This window comes from Dicentrarchus labrax, unplaced genomic scaffold, assembly GCF_905237075.1.
Source record: "Dicentrarchus labrax unplaced genomic scaffold, dlabrax2021, whole genome shotgun sequence".
Classification (NCBI taxonomy): domain Eukaryota; kingdom Metazoa; phylum Chordata; class Actinopteri; family Moronidae; genus Dicentrarchus; species Dicentrarchus labrax.
In genome coordinates, this window is record NW_026136716.1 from 7,830,409 (window position 1) to 7,845,826 (window position 15,418).

The 15,418-nt window shown below is 42.0% G+C and overlaps 1 protein-coding gene across 6 annotated transcripts in view; it reads left to right on the forward strand.

The window, feature by feature from the left end:
• dock9b (dedicator of cytokinesis 9b) overlaps positions 1-15,418 on the forward strand; it is a 54,485-nt gene that overhangs the window by 21,822 nt on the left and 17,245 nt on the right. For all 6 annotated transcript variants that reach the window (XM_051427959.1, XM_051427962.1, XM_051427957.1 and 3 more), the window contains exons 3-20: positions 3,302-3,391; positions 5,196-5,278; positions 7,696-7,765; positions 8,455-8,550; positions 9,187-9,321; positions 9,483-9,657; positions 9,986-10,041; positions 10,733-10,807; positions 10,955-11,095; positions 11,793-12,128; positions 12,221-12,303; positions 12,837-12,959; positions 13,050-13,129; positions 13,236-13,423; positions 13,904-13,969; positions 14,504-14,596; positions 14,849-14,960; positions 15,181-15,299. In XM_051427959.1, coding sequence (XP_051283919.1) covers positions 3,302-3,391; positions 5,196-5,278; positions 7,696-7,765; positions 8,455-8,550; positions 9,187-9,321; positions 9,483-9,657; positions 9,986-10,041; positions 10,733-10,807; positions 10,955-11,095; positions 11,793-12,128; positions 12,221-12,303; positions 12,837-12,959; positions 13,050-13,129; positions 13,236-13,423; positions 13,904-13,969; positions 14,504-14,596; positions 14,849-14,960; positions 15,181-15,299 — 2,121 coding nt within the window. The remainder of the gene's footprint in view (positions 1-3,301; positions 3,392-5,195; positions 5,279-7,695; positions 7,766-8,454; positions 8,551-9,186; positions 9,322-9,482; positions 9,658-9,985; positions 10,042-10,732; positions 10,808-10,954; positions 11,096-11,792; positions 12,129-12,220; positions 12,304-12,836; positions 12,960-13,049; positions 13,130-13,235; positions 13,424-13,903; positions 13,970-14,503; positions 14,597-14,848; positions 14,961-15,180; positions 15,300-15,418) is intronic.

A 15,418-nucleotide genomic window follows, 5' to 3' on the forward strand; every position in this document is an offset into this window, starting at 1 on the left:
GTTTATTTTATTTCAGCCCCACATACACCATCCTGCTGCTCCAAAGACTCACCAAATCACCAAATGTGGATTAATACGCCGCTGAAAATAGTCCCCAACAAATGCACAGTTTCCTCCTGTTTGAATAAGGTTTGATTAAAAACTACAGTGACCAGCTGTTTTAGCAAATCACTGAGCCTTTTATAAAGTTAAATTATTTATTTGTGACCAGATTTGGTTGTTGTCATACCATAACAGTCACATTAAGGCAACAAAACAGGAGAATACACACTTGAATTGAAGTTCATAGCAATAGAGAGAGTGTACGTTGACGATTTCCCTCCACACACTGCTTCCAGACTATTTCACAATCAGTTGATGAGTGGTTTTCATTACAAGGCTGCAGAGCATAGCCATTAGTAACTGCCCAGGACTGTGTGTGTGTGTGTGTGTGTGTGTGTGTGTGTGTATGTGTGTGAGAGAGTGAGAGTGAGAGTGTGTGTGTGTGTGTGTGTGTGTGAGTGACCCCAGTCTGTCCATCTGTCTAACCTTCCATATGTTTTACATCACTGGGCTTGGAGAGGAGAAAGGGGGAGGCAGCCAGACATATGGGTCTAGCATGTGCACGTTCTGCACAGATGTGCACACACACACACACACACACACACACACATATGACACACACACACACACACACACACACACACACACACACACACACACACACACAGGCACAATGTAACTGGGCATGCAAGAGAGAGCCTCAGGAAGGAGGTAAAGTGTCAAGTTATGGACTAACTTCCCCTATAAGCACATTCATGTTTGGATATTGTGACTAAATGTGATCGATATACTTCATAACCAAATAATGATTTTAATCCATAACAGATCCTGTGAACTTGTAATCACAAATAAAAGTCACTTTTATCTTTCAAAATGGAAAGAGGACCTCTGAAGCCTCACTTCTCTCCTCCGATCCTCAGCCACTCTGCCCAGATATCTCCGTGCTTGAGAATTGAATTCCTGCATGGCATCAACCTATCTGCCCCTCAGTGTCACTGCTTGTGGGAACACGCTCCTCTGGCACAGTGGGAGCCATCAAAGCCCTGGTTTAATGACTGCGATAGGAATGCTGTTAATTGGCAGCCAGCAGTTCTTGCTCACAGTTGACTGACAGCGGTGCGCTTTGGTCAAAGTCTCCCATGAGTGGCTGGTCAAATGGACAGTGTGTGTGTTTGTTTTCAGTGAATTGGCCAAAAAAGTAGAGAGAAATAGGCTCTAAAGCTTGTGCGAGTACAATTGAATTGTTATGCTCTGGTATGCTAATTGGTCATTCACCCAAATATTTATATTCAGCCTTTATCTACTCACCCATGAGGTTCTAAACGCAGTCCCTGTGGTTTTATCTGCTCACACACTATTGATGTTGAAGCAATAGTTGGTTCTCTTTCTTGCCCTAGAGTTTAATGAGCAGATCGATATCGCCATGCCTGTACCAGCCAGGAGATGAGACAGCATACCATACCTCTAAAGCTCACTAATTAACACATTACATCTTGTTTAATACATTTTGTTTTTTGTTAAGGTTTCAACGAAAAAGATACAGAGCCAAGGTAATCTCATCTAACTCTTGGTGTATTTTATGATTCATTTATAGCCCAACATTAGCTTTTTACTTCTGGCTATCACATTTACGCTTCAGAAATCATTTAAGTTATGTTTAAGATGACCTTGCTAAACAAAACGTCCAATATCACTGAGCTTATTTCTGCAACAAATGGTAAATCCAATGGAAAAATCCTACTGGCTTTTTGTTGAAGGAATCAGGAGATTCAGGACGATGCTAAGTTGTTATAGAAATACGCCAGTCCTGCAGCTCTCTATATATTGAACAGACACAGGAGTGGTATCACTCTTATCATAACTCATGTACTCTTCAACAAAAGCATAAAAAGTTCAGCATATTCAGCCTGAATGAGCAGCCTCACTGCAGATGTTTTAACGTATCACTGCTGCCACTGATATTAAGGACTTATAAGAACTGTATTTTATCTGCATACAGATTGTACAAGACTGAATACACTGGGCACAGTTTGGGCTACTGACACGTCTTTGATGGCTCCTACAAGAGTGAACTGGACAAATGAGGGCAGAGGTTCAATAACTGTGTATGCTTGTCCGTGTAAGAATAGGAGATGTATGAGAAAACTAGGTCATTGTGCCACTGTTTTCTGCTCGTCTTTATGGGTTGAGTAGAAAAGCAGAACACTAAGTGGGAGCAACGCCGGCTGCAGCGCCAACAGTCTTGACGCCCCGAGGCGCCTTTTACTCCTCGGCTATGATCCTCGCTCTCCTCTCTCTGGCTGTAGCCATCTAATAAGACTAGCAGGGGGAAGAATTAGGACTGGAATAATACAAGCTGCAAACCATTCTCTGTAGTATCATTTTTTTCCCCTCAACTTAAAAGAGAAGGAGAAGTTTCCTTTCATCTCTACTGTACTTATTACATTAGATTTTCAAATTTGTTTGAAAGAAAAGTTAAATATTTTGTGAAATACAAGAGATGGAGACTCCCTGGTTGTCTTAATTTTACCAATAGATGGCAATGTACAGTGTTTCAAATGAAGCTTTGAGGAATTACCGTATATCTTTTTTCACTCTACTCGTAATCACATCGATTCTTGTTGGCACCTGTTGTACTATAAAATTCATTAGTTAATGTGTATAAAAACTGTTTTTACTGCTCAAAATTCATATGTGTCTGCTTAGATTTGAATCAGTCGAATTCTCTCACCCCTCCCTAACTGTGACGATATAGCAAAACAAGATATAATGTGTTAATATGTATGTATATCATATTTAGCGTACAGATATGAGAGTGGCATCAATCTCCTCATCTTCTCTCAGCAAGAAAGCAAAAATGTCAAACTGTTCCTTTAAATGTCAGCTTTGACAGTCGGAGCTTATAATCTGATGTGGTTTGACCATCTGGATGAATGAGAAGCAATGAGAGGGCATAGGAAGTAGCATCCCTCTGCTGAAGAGTCCTTGGGCACAGCACTACCACCAGCAGGCTCGTCTGTAGCTTACCTTGATCTCTGACCTTCCTTTTGAAGGGAAGTACAAAGAGAGCTGCCCTATGGGGATCAATAAAACTTCATATTATCACAAGGAGTGGTAAAACCAACACTGAACATACACCCGAAGCGGGAAATGGATTTACTATGCGAGTGCTGTATAAAAACACCAGCAGAATGGATCTGTTGTGCCATTCTCTTCTATCAGCCTTTTTTTCATGCCTGATTTTCCTTTCTCTCCTTAGATCTGCACCCTGAGGCGCCAGGGCAGGACTCTGTTCTCCACCGTGCCAGAGACAGCTGAGAAAGAAGCTCACTCACTGTTTGTCCAAGAGGTAAAACTAATACATACCTGGACGTAAGCCTGCTTTGTCCATTCTCTATCCCCTGATCTTGGCTAAAGCCTCGACCTCTGTGTCGTGACCGAAACTCAACTCTATCCTTTTATTTGGAGCACGGCCTAGAAAACAGGTGCTTTCGCCTCCGTCCAGATAACGAAAACAGCTCTTACACCTTGAAAAAACCTGTGAGACACTGGGGCTCATAAGTTCAGACATAAATCCAGCCGAGGATTCACTCACATGATTTAGAGAAGAGAAAACTGATATGGTGCGTGTCTGAAGCGTTGCCCTTTAAATGAACTTCCATTTGTGTTCTCCACCCTCACGTGTTTCCTAACAATACAGAGGATCGGCCACAGATGGAGTCCGCAGTTCATTGATGGTTCGCGTCATTCTGTTGTTTCAGAAGAGCTGTGTGCTAGGGTTGGTTGGGGTGCGGCCTGATAGAGCCTGATAGGGGATAGTCCCCCATGGCTGCAGCCAGGAATTACATCATAACTACATCTGGAGCAGCTGTGCAGCCTGATACAGATTTATTTTTTCTGAATGTATTTTTCCACTTTTTCAGTGACCTTTTGCCTCAGTCAACATGTGCGTTTCTCAGAATTGATTAACACATATTAGACTCTCACTGACCAAGTGATACAGCTGCTGTTTGTTTTCTATGGTTTTGTCAGATGTTTAGGTTGCCTCTCTCCCTCACCCAACACAATCCTTCAAAAACAAGTCGACGAGCAAAGTTGATTTAAGCTTGAGCTGCAGTTTATTTTATGACGATCAATAGATGTTACAAAATCTCATTGTATTGGTCTGAGTTGCAAAATTATACAGGAAAGTCCCATTCAGACAGGATTTATTTCTCTAGGGGAGGTGGGGTGGTGATTTTGATATTATCTGCTCTCTCAGTACATTCGTCTGTGATTTTTCACCTCCAACCCCAGTAATATTTACAGCCCCAGTTACCTTGTTTTTTTTGGCAAACTGACTGGTCCTCTCGTCATTGAAGTCTGATTCGGAGAGAGGCTTTGCATTTTAAGAGTGTAGAAGTAGAAAAGACATTTTTCATACCTGATATTCACATCAGTACCAAATCCTTTCTTATTGTAAAAGCACAGCCTCATTTACATTCAGAGAGCGATGTTCAGTTTGCTGTCTGTTAAAGGACCAGCGTGAAGGATTTAGTGGCATCTAGTAGTGTAGTTGCGGATTACAACACCCTACCCTCACCCTCCTGTTCCAAGCATGTAGGAGAAACTACAGTGGGAACACTGGACATGGACACTGGATACACATTGGACCTTTCAATTATGGCTAAAATCCTGTCCAATTCAAACCTGAAGTTACCAGGTTATAAAAATTAACATTGTGATTGTTTTCATTCTGATGTAGTCAGCGCTCGACCACACACGTTCCCTCTTAAAGCGCTATGAGCCCACTGGTGAGGAAGGTCACATGGTTTCACATGCTTGATTTGTGCCAGGATCATTCAGGCAGAAATGCAGCACTATCCCACCGCCTGACATATAGTAAGATGAATGTTTGTCTTGTTAATTCAGTTGAATGTAATGCATTTTAGGGGTCTTACCAGAGTTGCAGCTGAAAAAGCTCCTTCCTTTTCTCGGCCTTAAAAGCACCAAAGTCCATCCAAATCAAGTTTTTATATGGAAATCACATATACAAATACTTTTCCGAGGTCGTGTTGGAAACCTGAGGCTGTCCATGTGTGCACCACATATGTAAGTACACGTCTTAATTCCCTCTTGTTGAAATGACCCCTCTCCCCTCTCTGTCTCTGCAGTGTATCAAAACCTACAAGTCCGACTGGCACGTGGTCAATTACAAGTATGAGGAGTATTCTGGAGACTTTCGCCAGCTCCCAAAGTGAGTGTGCACTTCAGCTATACTAGAGCATTTTTCTGGTCACTGCTGCCTACTCAGTTAAGCTGAACCAGTATATTAATAGTTGTATCTGTCGAAAGATCATTATTTTAGCTGTGTTTTCTCTTGACAAAGACACAAAATTAGCTTTTGTTAGGGACCAAAATGTGCAGCTAAACTGAGACGTCTATTATTGGCTGCATCTTCTCATTGTATACATGAAGATCAGTTTACTTGCGCCTGTCACATCAGGTCTTCTGTGACTGAACGGAGCTTTGTCTCTTCCAGATAATAACCCTGATGACATATTGAAAGCATTTAACCAGACAGGGAGGGTCTAACAAAAGACACTATTGAGTTGCATTATGGGAAATGTAGGATGCAGTGTTTTCCCATACTAGTCCCGCTCGGGACTGTCTCATTAACTATGTGGGACACAGTCCTGGATGGTTCCCATAGAAAAGCTTAGTGTAGAAGGATTTGAGTTGAGCATCAGTTAATATTCATCCATGTTTGAAAATACTTTTAACAAAGCATAAATCTCACGTTTGTGTCCCTTGTCAAAGTTTATTTTTAAGTGTGGAATGGGCTCACTGTTGTCCCTTGTGGCATTTGGGGGAGAAAGAACCCACCCACTATAGCTGCAGTCCTCTCCAACCATCAAGTACCAGTGGGTGTTTTCAGTCCTCCAGCCTCAGTGGCCAGTAAATAGACCATTTGTTTACCACAATTGAAAACACACAGTTATTTATGCTTTATCTGAGGTTTTTTTAAAACTATTCTTTTTCTAATTTACTTTTTACGAGAGAAAAGACTTCAAGGATGAAGACTAATTGGTTGGTTTGGCAAATCTATGTCTGGTTAACCTCCACAACTCTGTTAAACAGCATTTTCACTTTTCTGAACCTTTTAATCTTATTCTAGTGAGTCCTCCAATGTAATGAAAGAGAAATTCCCCTTTAATTCAGTAAATAAAACAGATTTACCCTTTCACCTTTACTTAATTTACTTTCAGAAACCCCAAATGAAACAATGAAATTCAGCTTCCTGCTGCTATTGTGCATATTCATTTGTTAAACAGTAGTTTGTGTTTACCCTGTATCTTCACATCCATAAAAGATGTTCAGCACAGCAAACTACGCTGCAAAAGCCATCCACAGGATATTGTAAATCTTATTGTTGTTCAGTGACACTGCCCTTTGTTTACAGCCCAGTGAATGTTTTAGCCAGATCTCTAGAAAGACGGAAATCTGTGTCTCTGAGGCACCGAGCTCTTCCACAACAACAATAGAAGGCTTCCTATGTTTTTCTACCAAGGATAAGCAAAACTATTCTGGGACTGCTGTTGATTGATATAATTAAAGCGTAAGGGAAATCCCACAATGCCTTATGGGTCCTTGGATCGAGGCACTTTCCTTAAGGACAGGAATGTGCTTTACAGATGTTATGTATCATGTTTAAACATGTAGAGTAAAAGCTAGACAAGCCCTGGCCTTGGCCTTGACACTGTTTATAGTAGATCCCCAGAGCAAGCTGGGTCTTGTAAAGGTCAAAGGGCAAACAGTCCGACTGGGGTTTGAGCACTTAGAGAAGCAGCTGCAATATTTGAGCCACATCCTGTAAAGCTAGACGCATTGCTGAGTAGCCTTGACATTTAAAAAGTCCTTTTGTAATTTGCATTATTTGGGTACTGAAACATAAGTGTATATTTCCCTTACTTTTGATCCATCACTGACCTTTGAATGACATATCAAGAATCTGCCTTTTTTAATTTATGTAACATAAGAAAGATTCGTCCAAAACGATCTCATACAGATGCCGAAATCTCTGCACAACATCCATAAATAAATGAATTATTTCATTGCACTTTTCTCTGACCTTTCCGTGACATCGATCTTATTACACCTGTCTTGATATTTTTGCATTGGCTACCAATACAAGCCAAAGTAAGATTTCAAAATCCTTCGTCTGACTTACGAGGATTTGAATGGATTGCACCATCCTTCATCTTTCAGGGACAGAGCCTTTGTACATTTAGCTCCCCTCAAATTCGGCTAGGCTCAAAACTAGGTTTAAAACCCATACTTTTAGTTTTGGGTAAACATTCAACTGATTTATTCTTTCTCTATATCCACATATTGAGTCACCTGTAAAAGAGTGGGTGTAAAGCTAGTTAGCAAGCAAGCAGAAAAACTGTTACCTGTAAGTAATGAATAAATAGTTCAAATAGTTATTGCTAGAAAATGAATAAGTGGTTGTAATAGTTGGTTAAAATTAACTGTTATTGCTGTTGTATGATCATTCTTAATTTCTTAACCTCAGTCCTGTTGCTGTCTTAACCTTTTCATATGTATGTTTTTATTGTGTGTAACTTTAAGTGAGCCATGTCTATTTTAGTTAACTTTTCCCTATGCTTCCAGTAAGGTATTGAGACCCGAGAAATTGGCAGCTCACCTGTTTGAGGTGGATGAAGATGTTGAAAAAGATGAGGTATGTTTCCTTTTTAAGCTTCTTTTATATCAATTTAGGGAACCCTGTTTGTCCCGTAGTCTTATCACAATTCAGCAAACCCAGCAAACACGTTTCTCCAGGCCTCACCAAACCTTGTTCAACCAAACTTGATTACAAGGTAATGCAGTAGAGCACAAACATTATTTTTTTATTTATTTCACATTGTATTCATTTATTTAATTCTACTCCTTTATTAGCAAGCCAACCTTTTGGATGTTTTGTTTAGTGTTCTAGGCCCTCGTCGCTTCCCGGAATAGCTGACATCTCTGTGACATTCGTGGCATTTTAAGGGCACATCCCCTCCCAATAATTACCTCGCTTCAGGCATTGATTTAACTTAAGGCGAGTGACCTTTAATGGACACACCGTCACGGCTGAAATCTCCTGGGATTAAAGAAGTGCTGTGTTGATGTAAATGTTGATCTTAATTAAGAGCATTCTTCTTCAGGACTGAGTGGACAGTCAATGAGAGCCGCTCCTCCCATGGGCCCTTAGGGGAAGTCAGCAGATTTTGTGTAAATAACAATATGTGAGAGCGTTTATGCGTTTTATCTATTAATGCAGGAGAGGGAGACACATAAAGATATAAATGTGTGTAATTCTCTTCTGTGTTTAGTTCCATGTAAACACGGGCATTAATGTGTGTTTCTTTGCACCTCCTCCTGCAGGACACAGCCTCCCTCGGATCTCAGAAGGGAGGAGTGTCTAAACACGGCTGGCTGTACAAAGGCAACATGAACAGCGCAATCAGTGTTACTATGCGGGTGGGTACAGCAACATCACAAAAGGCAACTGAGTTAAGACTCACTGTGGAGATTTTGACTTTAATAATGATTGTTATGTAAGCGTTCTGCAAGGTTTACACCAGGGAGAATCTATTCCCCCTCTTCTTGATCATCCGTCAGATTCATTCTCCTCACAAAAGTAATAAATGGTCTCCATACCTTTCCAAACATAACCTGTTTTCCTTTTGATATATAAGTAACCTTTTCTAATAGAAGACTTAATAGCATCTGCCTTGCCCATTGTGTAATACTGGCATCAGTCTTTTGGCATGCAGAAAACAGATCTATCATCATTTGTTCCCTTTTGATAAAGTTATGTTTTTCTGAATATGATCTTTATATAAAAACGTGGCTTATTGAAATATTTGTGTATAAGTGTTTCCTATCGATATTGTCAGTGCTAGATAAATACAAATTTTGGATTTCCTCCGCTCCATTTGTCTGTTTCTCTCTCAACACATGGAAACCAAATCATCCATTCCTTATGGTAGCTCATAAGTCGCTGTAGTTTTTCATTTTGCCCTTGGGCTTTCCCATGCCCCATCTCCACCCTTGTAGTATTTTTAGAGATAAAGAGGACATTTGGGATGTTACCACTCTATTTTCATTCTCTAGTCCTTCAAGAGGAGGTACTTCCATCTGGCCCAGCTGGGAGATGGATCCTACAACCTAAACTTCTACAAGGACGAAAACACCTCCAAAGAACCCAAAGGAACCATCTTCCTTGATTCATGCATGGGGGTTGTTCAGGTAAATTTGAAACCATAGTGCACAATATGAATTTAGAAAAATTAAAGTGTGCGTTCTTTAAGGGTCTCGTAGAAAAGGGGCCTCTAAAGGGCTGAAATGTAATTAAAACTTGAAAGGACCGAGATGTATGAAATCCATGTATTGCATTTTTGTCCTTCCAGAACAGCAAAGTGCGTCGGTTTGCCTTTGAGCTGAAGATGCAGGATAAGAGCACGTTCCTGCTGGCTGCAGACAGCGAGGTGGAGATGGAGGAGTGGATCGGCACCCTCAACAAGATTCTCCACAGCAGCTTCGAACAGGCCATGCAGGAGAAGAGGAACGGGGATCTGCATGATGGTGCGTTTTCGTGCAGTTTCTTTTCTGTGACATCTTGTTTTATGTCTTAGCAGCTCAATTATTTTTGCTTGTATTGGTTTGTAGTGTGCATTGGTTTGTCTCCATATCTTTTGATGCTTGCTGCACCTCCAGGCTTCTTCACTGCGCCTGTACCCCATGGAATAATTTATCTCTAGGATGTTTCCTTATGAAAACCACTCATGTTTTGATAAAATGAAAACGTGTTCTTATGTAATTCTCCTTTCCTCTTCATAGAGTGGTACAGACCAACACATCATTATGTTTTTATTGCATCAGCTAACAGAGCTCTTGTTGATTTCTCCAACAGATGAGGAGCATGGAAAAACAGACCTCTCTACCGGAAGTTTTCAAGACAGCTTTCAGGTAGCCTGTTTTTCCATCTGTAGTAACATTAAAACAATGTTCGCCACCTCTTTTTGACCACACAACAAGCCGCACCACATGGTTTGGTCCACATACTGTAGAGGTGCTCCGGATGTCTGAAGGTGCCATATGACTTCAGTTTGGAATAAAGGCTCAACTGTAACTGGAGCTTTGTTTTGAAAGAAATTTGCTCAACATCTGTATTTCCTGCAACCATGTCCCCACATTTTCCTGTTGGTGCTAACCAAGCAAACATCTGGTATAGTGTGTATGGTCTCCAAATGCAGAGGACAGATGAGGCCAACACTGGTGGTGAACAGGAGTCCGGCAGTGGAACGTGGCAGTCTGAAAACACAACACTTAAAGGGATAGTCTGTAGTTTGCTATGTTTACCAAATCAACATAGAGTTAAAGCTGCACTAATAAACTTTGTTATAATGAGAGGATCTTTGTCATTGGAGGGTGTTTGTGTAGGCTCTGTGCAGGCATCCGGGTACCTGCCCATTTGTTGTGACCATGCAAACTGTCCGTAAAATAGCATACATTATTTTACATATGTACACTGTCCTTGGATTCCCTGATTAAATAGTTTGTTACTCCTTTAAGTTTAATGCTGTATGTGCAACCCAGGCCTCTGATAAGAAGCCATTCAGGGAGGTTTAATAACTTTCTTTTGCTTTGTTTTTAACAGACTGCCAGAGATATTGAGTCCAAAATGAGGAGTGAAGCTCGTCTGAAACTGTTCACTTTGGACCCTGACACACAGGTGATTAAGATAACATGTGACTACAGAATATTGCTTAAAATCTCACTAGTCAGTTTTGCTTATGTTATTTAGTGATTTCATGACTCACAGAAGACAATGACCGATTTTGTTGTCGCAGTTTTTTGACAGCATCTCCTGTTTTCACAGAAACTGGACTTCTCTGGCATCGAGCCGGACGTGCGGCAGTTTGAAGAGAAGTTTGGGAAGAGAGTCCTGGTCAGCTGTAATGACCTGTCTTTCAACCTGCAGGGCTGTGTTGCAGAGAATGAAGAGGGGCCGACAACTAATGTATGTTTAAATGAAAAACAAACAATCAAATATAGCTGAAGGAGTTAACAAACTGTCTATTTTTATCAAAGTTGACATAGGGGACACGCTTCTGTGAATGCATGTGTGTTTTTTAAGCATGGAAACACGCTTCCAGCATAAATCCGGGAAATGTCCAAACGAGGGCGAGGTCTAAATCAGTTAAGAAGCTCACAGTTCAGATGGCCCACTTGGCTGGCCCCCGACAAAACTGTTGTTGGCACAAGTAATGGCCGCTACCATGGCAACCAGCCTGGGCCTCCCACCATGCATTAGCACCAGTCTGAGTCTGGTTTCCTGCCATCACTCTCCAAGGTCTCTGTCTCTGTGGAAGGAGGACTCCTTGTACACTCAGCTGGGAAACCACAGCTATTAGTTCTGCTACTCAGAACACTTTCACACACACACACACACACACACACACACACACACACACACACACACACACACACACACACACTCACTCACAAATGGGTTTGTGTAATGGAAATGCGTGGTGGAAAGAGTGAATGGGAAGATAAATTGCATCAATGGTACATTTCGACTTGGTGGAAAATGAGAAGTGCATTAGGGAGGCTAGATATCTCTTAAACTTTCACTTTCTTTTTTTCCCCCCTGTCTACTCTATTTGTCTCTCTTTTTCACCAAAATATTCCCTTCCTCTCCGCTTTCATCAAAGGTGGAGCCTTTCTATGTGGTCTTGTCCCTCTTCGACGTCCAGAACAGCAGGAAAATCTCGGCCGACTTCCACGTGGATCTCAACCACCCTTTGGTCCGACAGCTGACAATGGGCTCTGGTAGCGGACAGGACTTGCACATCAATGGCAGTGGTGATGATGGTCCCCTGGCTGGCCACAGGCTCCCAGAGGGGGCTCTACAGTACCCCAGACAGGGGGTGTTCTCGGTCACTTGCCCCCATCCAGAGATCTTCCTGGTGGCCAAGATTGAGAAGGTCCTGCAGGGAGGGATCACCCACTGCACTGAACCCTACATGAAGAGCTCAGACTCTGCCAAGGTAGATTAGCAGAGATGTAAATTACAGTGTGCTCCAGTCACCTTGAATGATTAATTAATAAACAGATCCCCTGTCTTCTTGCCTACCTGTAGATAGCTCAAAAGGTGCTGAAGAATGCTAAGACAGCCTGCAGCAGACTGGGACAGTACAGGATGCCATTCGCCTGGGCTGCAAGGTATGAAAAACCATTGTGCTACTTCCAATTTCTTGGCTCATATCAGAAGAAACAACAAAATAAATGTAATCCCAGTGCATCCTGATAGAGAACAAACCCAATTGTCTACACAGCAATATCATAATATAATTTGTACTTGTGTATTCATTTAATATTGGGTATGTTAGCACCATGCATTCTTACTGATTCAAGATTTAAAATATCTTCAAATGCATGCACCCATTTTTGTTAACAAAGGAATGAAGGGGCTTGCACAGGCAGGCAGTCGTTCTCTCGCCTGATGTAAACAGAATCATATCTATTACTGACAATTTCCAGCATTTGAGGGAAAACTTTTACCTTCTAAAAATCAAGGGGACTTTTTTTTTTGTCTTGTGCCACGATACCACACAGGGATTCAGATTTAGGATACTAGACTGGAAACTGTCAAAGGAAAGTCAGCCTGTTGGGAGGCATACATTTAAACCACTAGTGTAGAACTGAAATACACTCTTTCTCCAGTAGATTCAATGATTATTTTTCTGTCCCTGTAGGCCTGTGTTCAAAGATGCGTCAGGAACTTTGGACAAAACCGCTCGCTTCTCAGCTCTTTACAGACAGGACAGCAGCAAGCTGTCAGACGAGGACATGTTCAAACTGCTTACTGACTTCAGAAAGTATGCTTTCCCTGCTCTCTTCAAGATATGAGCATAACTGGTATGGATGCAGTTTTGTAATTGCTTTTTCTATGTCTGTTTTCCCATCAGACCAGAGAAAATGGCCAAACTTCCTGTGCTCCTAGGGAACTTGGATGTCACTATTGACAGTGTGGCTCCGGATGTCACCAGTAAACCCTCCAAATATTTACAAAATCACTCTCAACCCACCTGTCTATTTATAGTCATCACACTTTAACCTTCAACCCTGTAACTCCCCTCGTTTCCTGCCGGCAGATTGTGTCACTTCCTCCTACATCCCTGTGAGGAACTTTGAAGGCAACGGGCCAGGCAGCGCTCTTCTGGAGGTGGAGGAGTTTGTACCCTGCATCGCTAAGTGCTCCCAACCATGCACTGTCTATAAAAACCACCTCTATGTGTACCCAAAACACCTCAAATACGACGGACAGAAATCCTTTGCTAAGGTACATTATTATTCTATCTTTATTTTTAAGCTTTTCTGTTGGTGGACGGTCAATATTTAACATATGACTTATCCTTTGTGGAAAGTGATGCTTTTGTTTGGCTCGCTTTATCTCATCGTCATCACTTTGTGCTGCGAGACAACTGGCAACCGCCTCAGGCTCGTTCCGCCAAGCACCAGAGCTGGATAGAATTATCCCGATGCAGAGCCGAAGCTTCTGATTAATACATTAATACTGGGTTGTTTTTTCTCTCCAGGTCAGCTCCATATAGGAAACCAACCGGCCTTCTCTCATCCATCTGTCTCTCTGCCCACTTTTATTTTAAATGAGAGCTGACAGTCATTCGCCCGAAATATCTTCCCTCTCTTCACAGAACTAATGGACATCTGAGATGGACACAGTGGAGCAAGTGTTTCTTGGCCAACGGGGAGTATCTTGGAACTTGCTTTTCTAATCCAAACCTTTGTCTCCCCTCTGCAGGCGAGGAACATCGCCGTTTGCATCGAATTCAAGGATTCTGACGAGGACGAAGCCCAGCCACTGAAGGTGCATTTACATACCAGGAAATGCAGAATACTGCTCTTTGCATACTGAATAACACAACACACAAAATATTTGCTACTTAACTTTGACTTGTGGCTTCACTCGGCCCAATCGTGTGTAGTTAATGGCATAAGTTACTAAGATTCTGGCTGTTGTCTGGTTAATGTGCTCTCTGCGAGCCAAGCCACAGCTGAGCCACTTTGCTATGTAATGTCATCACTTCACTTACATTTGACAGTAAATAAATACTACTTTTGGAAAGGATTTGCTATTTCTGTGAATGTACTTAGTGACTGGTTCAGTTGGGACTTGACTTCTATACTTTGGACTCTTTGGTCTTGATTCAGGACTTGGCGTTTGCCTTATTGAACTTGCTTTGGGACTTGTGGGTCTTGACTTTGGACTTGTTATTTCCGACATCATAGCCAATCCAACAACTAGCACTTAACACATTAAACCACGTTGTGATGACTAAAACATGCACTCCTATCTCTCTCTCATGTTTTGATTATCTCCTACTTTTTGAATCTACCGCAGTGCATCTATGGTCGCCCTGGAGCCCCTCTATTCGTTAAGCATGCGTATGCCGCCGTCCTGCACCACCAGCAGAACCCCGAGTTCTATGATGAGGTATATCTAGTTTTATTAATGACATAATGTGCTTATTAGAGGACCCAGGTGTGTTCTATGGCATATGCTCAAAGTCAGAAAGTGATATATTTTTTGAAGGTCCTGTCTCACCTCCTCTCATGTTGTTTAAGCACATTTCAATCCTCACTGGAAATGCTCCACGGGCATTTTCCACTTTCATTATTCGGAACAAAGCTCCCTCTGTAGTCGGGAACCAACCCCAGGAATCTGTGTTTTCTCTCTCGCCTTCAGATAAAGATAGAGCTGCCTACTCAGCTGCATGAGAAGCATCACCTTCTCTTCACCTTCTATCATGTGAGCTGCGACAGCAACAGCAAGAAGAAAGACTTGGTGGAAACTCCAGGTAGGCTGCAGCTTGTAGTCACGTCTTCCCCCCCTCCTCCCCTTCCCCACAGTTTTATCTTGAGTGTTCTCAAAAAACAAAACTATGAATTCATGTAAATGTAAGCTGTGCATAATGTGAGCAAAAGCGGTTTGATGCAGGCAGTACTCTACCCAGTGCTGCAGCCACCCCTAGTAATACCAGTGCTTTACAAACATGTGGCTGTGGACTCTACACACAGTGGGTTCAGCCTGGCTGCCTCTGCTAAGGGATGGCAGAGTCATCATGAATGAACAGCAGCTGCCCGTGGCCGCCAACCTCCCCGCCGGGTACCTCGGCTCCCCGGATGGCATCAACAAGGTAACAACAAAGATGATTATTTACATTTTGTTATTATTTTTTAGGATTTAGGTGTGGAATTAATATGCACTGAAGGTCACAAGACGGCTGTGAAACCATAATCTTTTAGTTTTCTATGA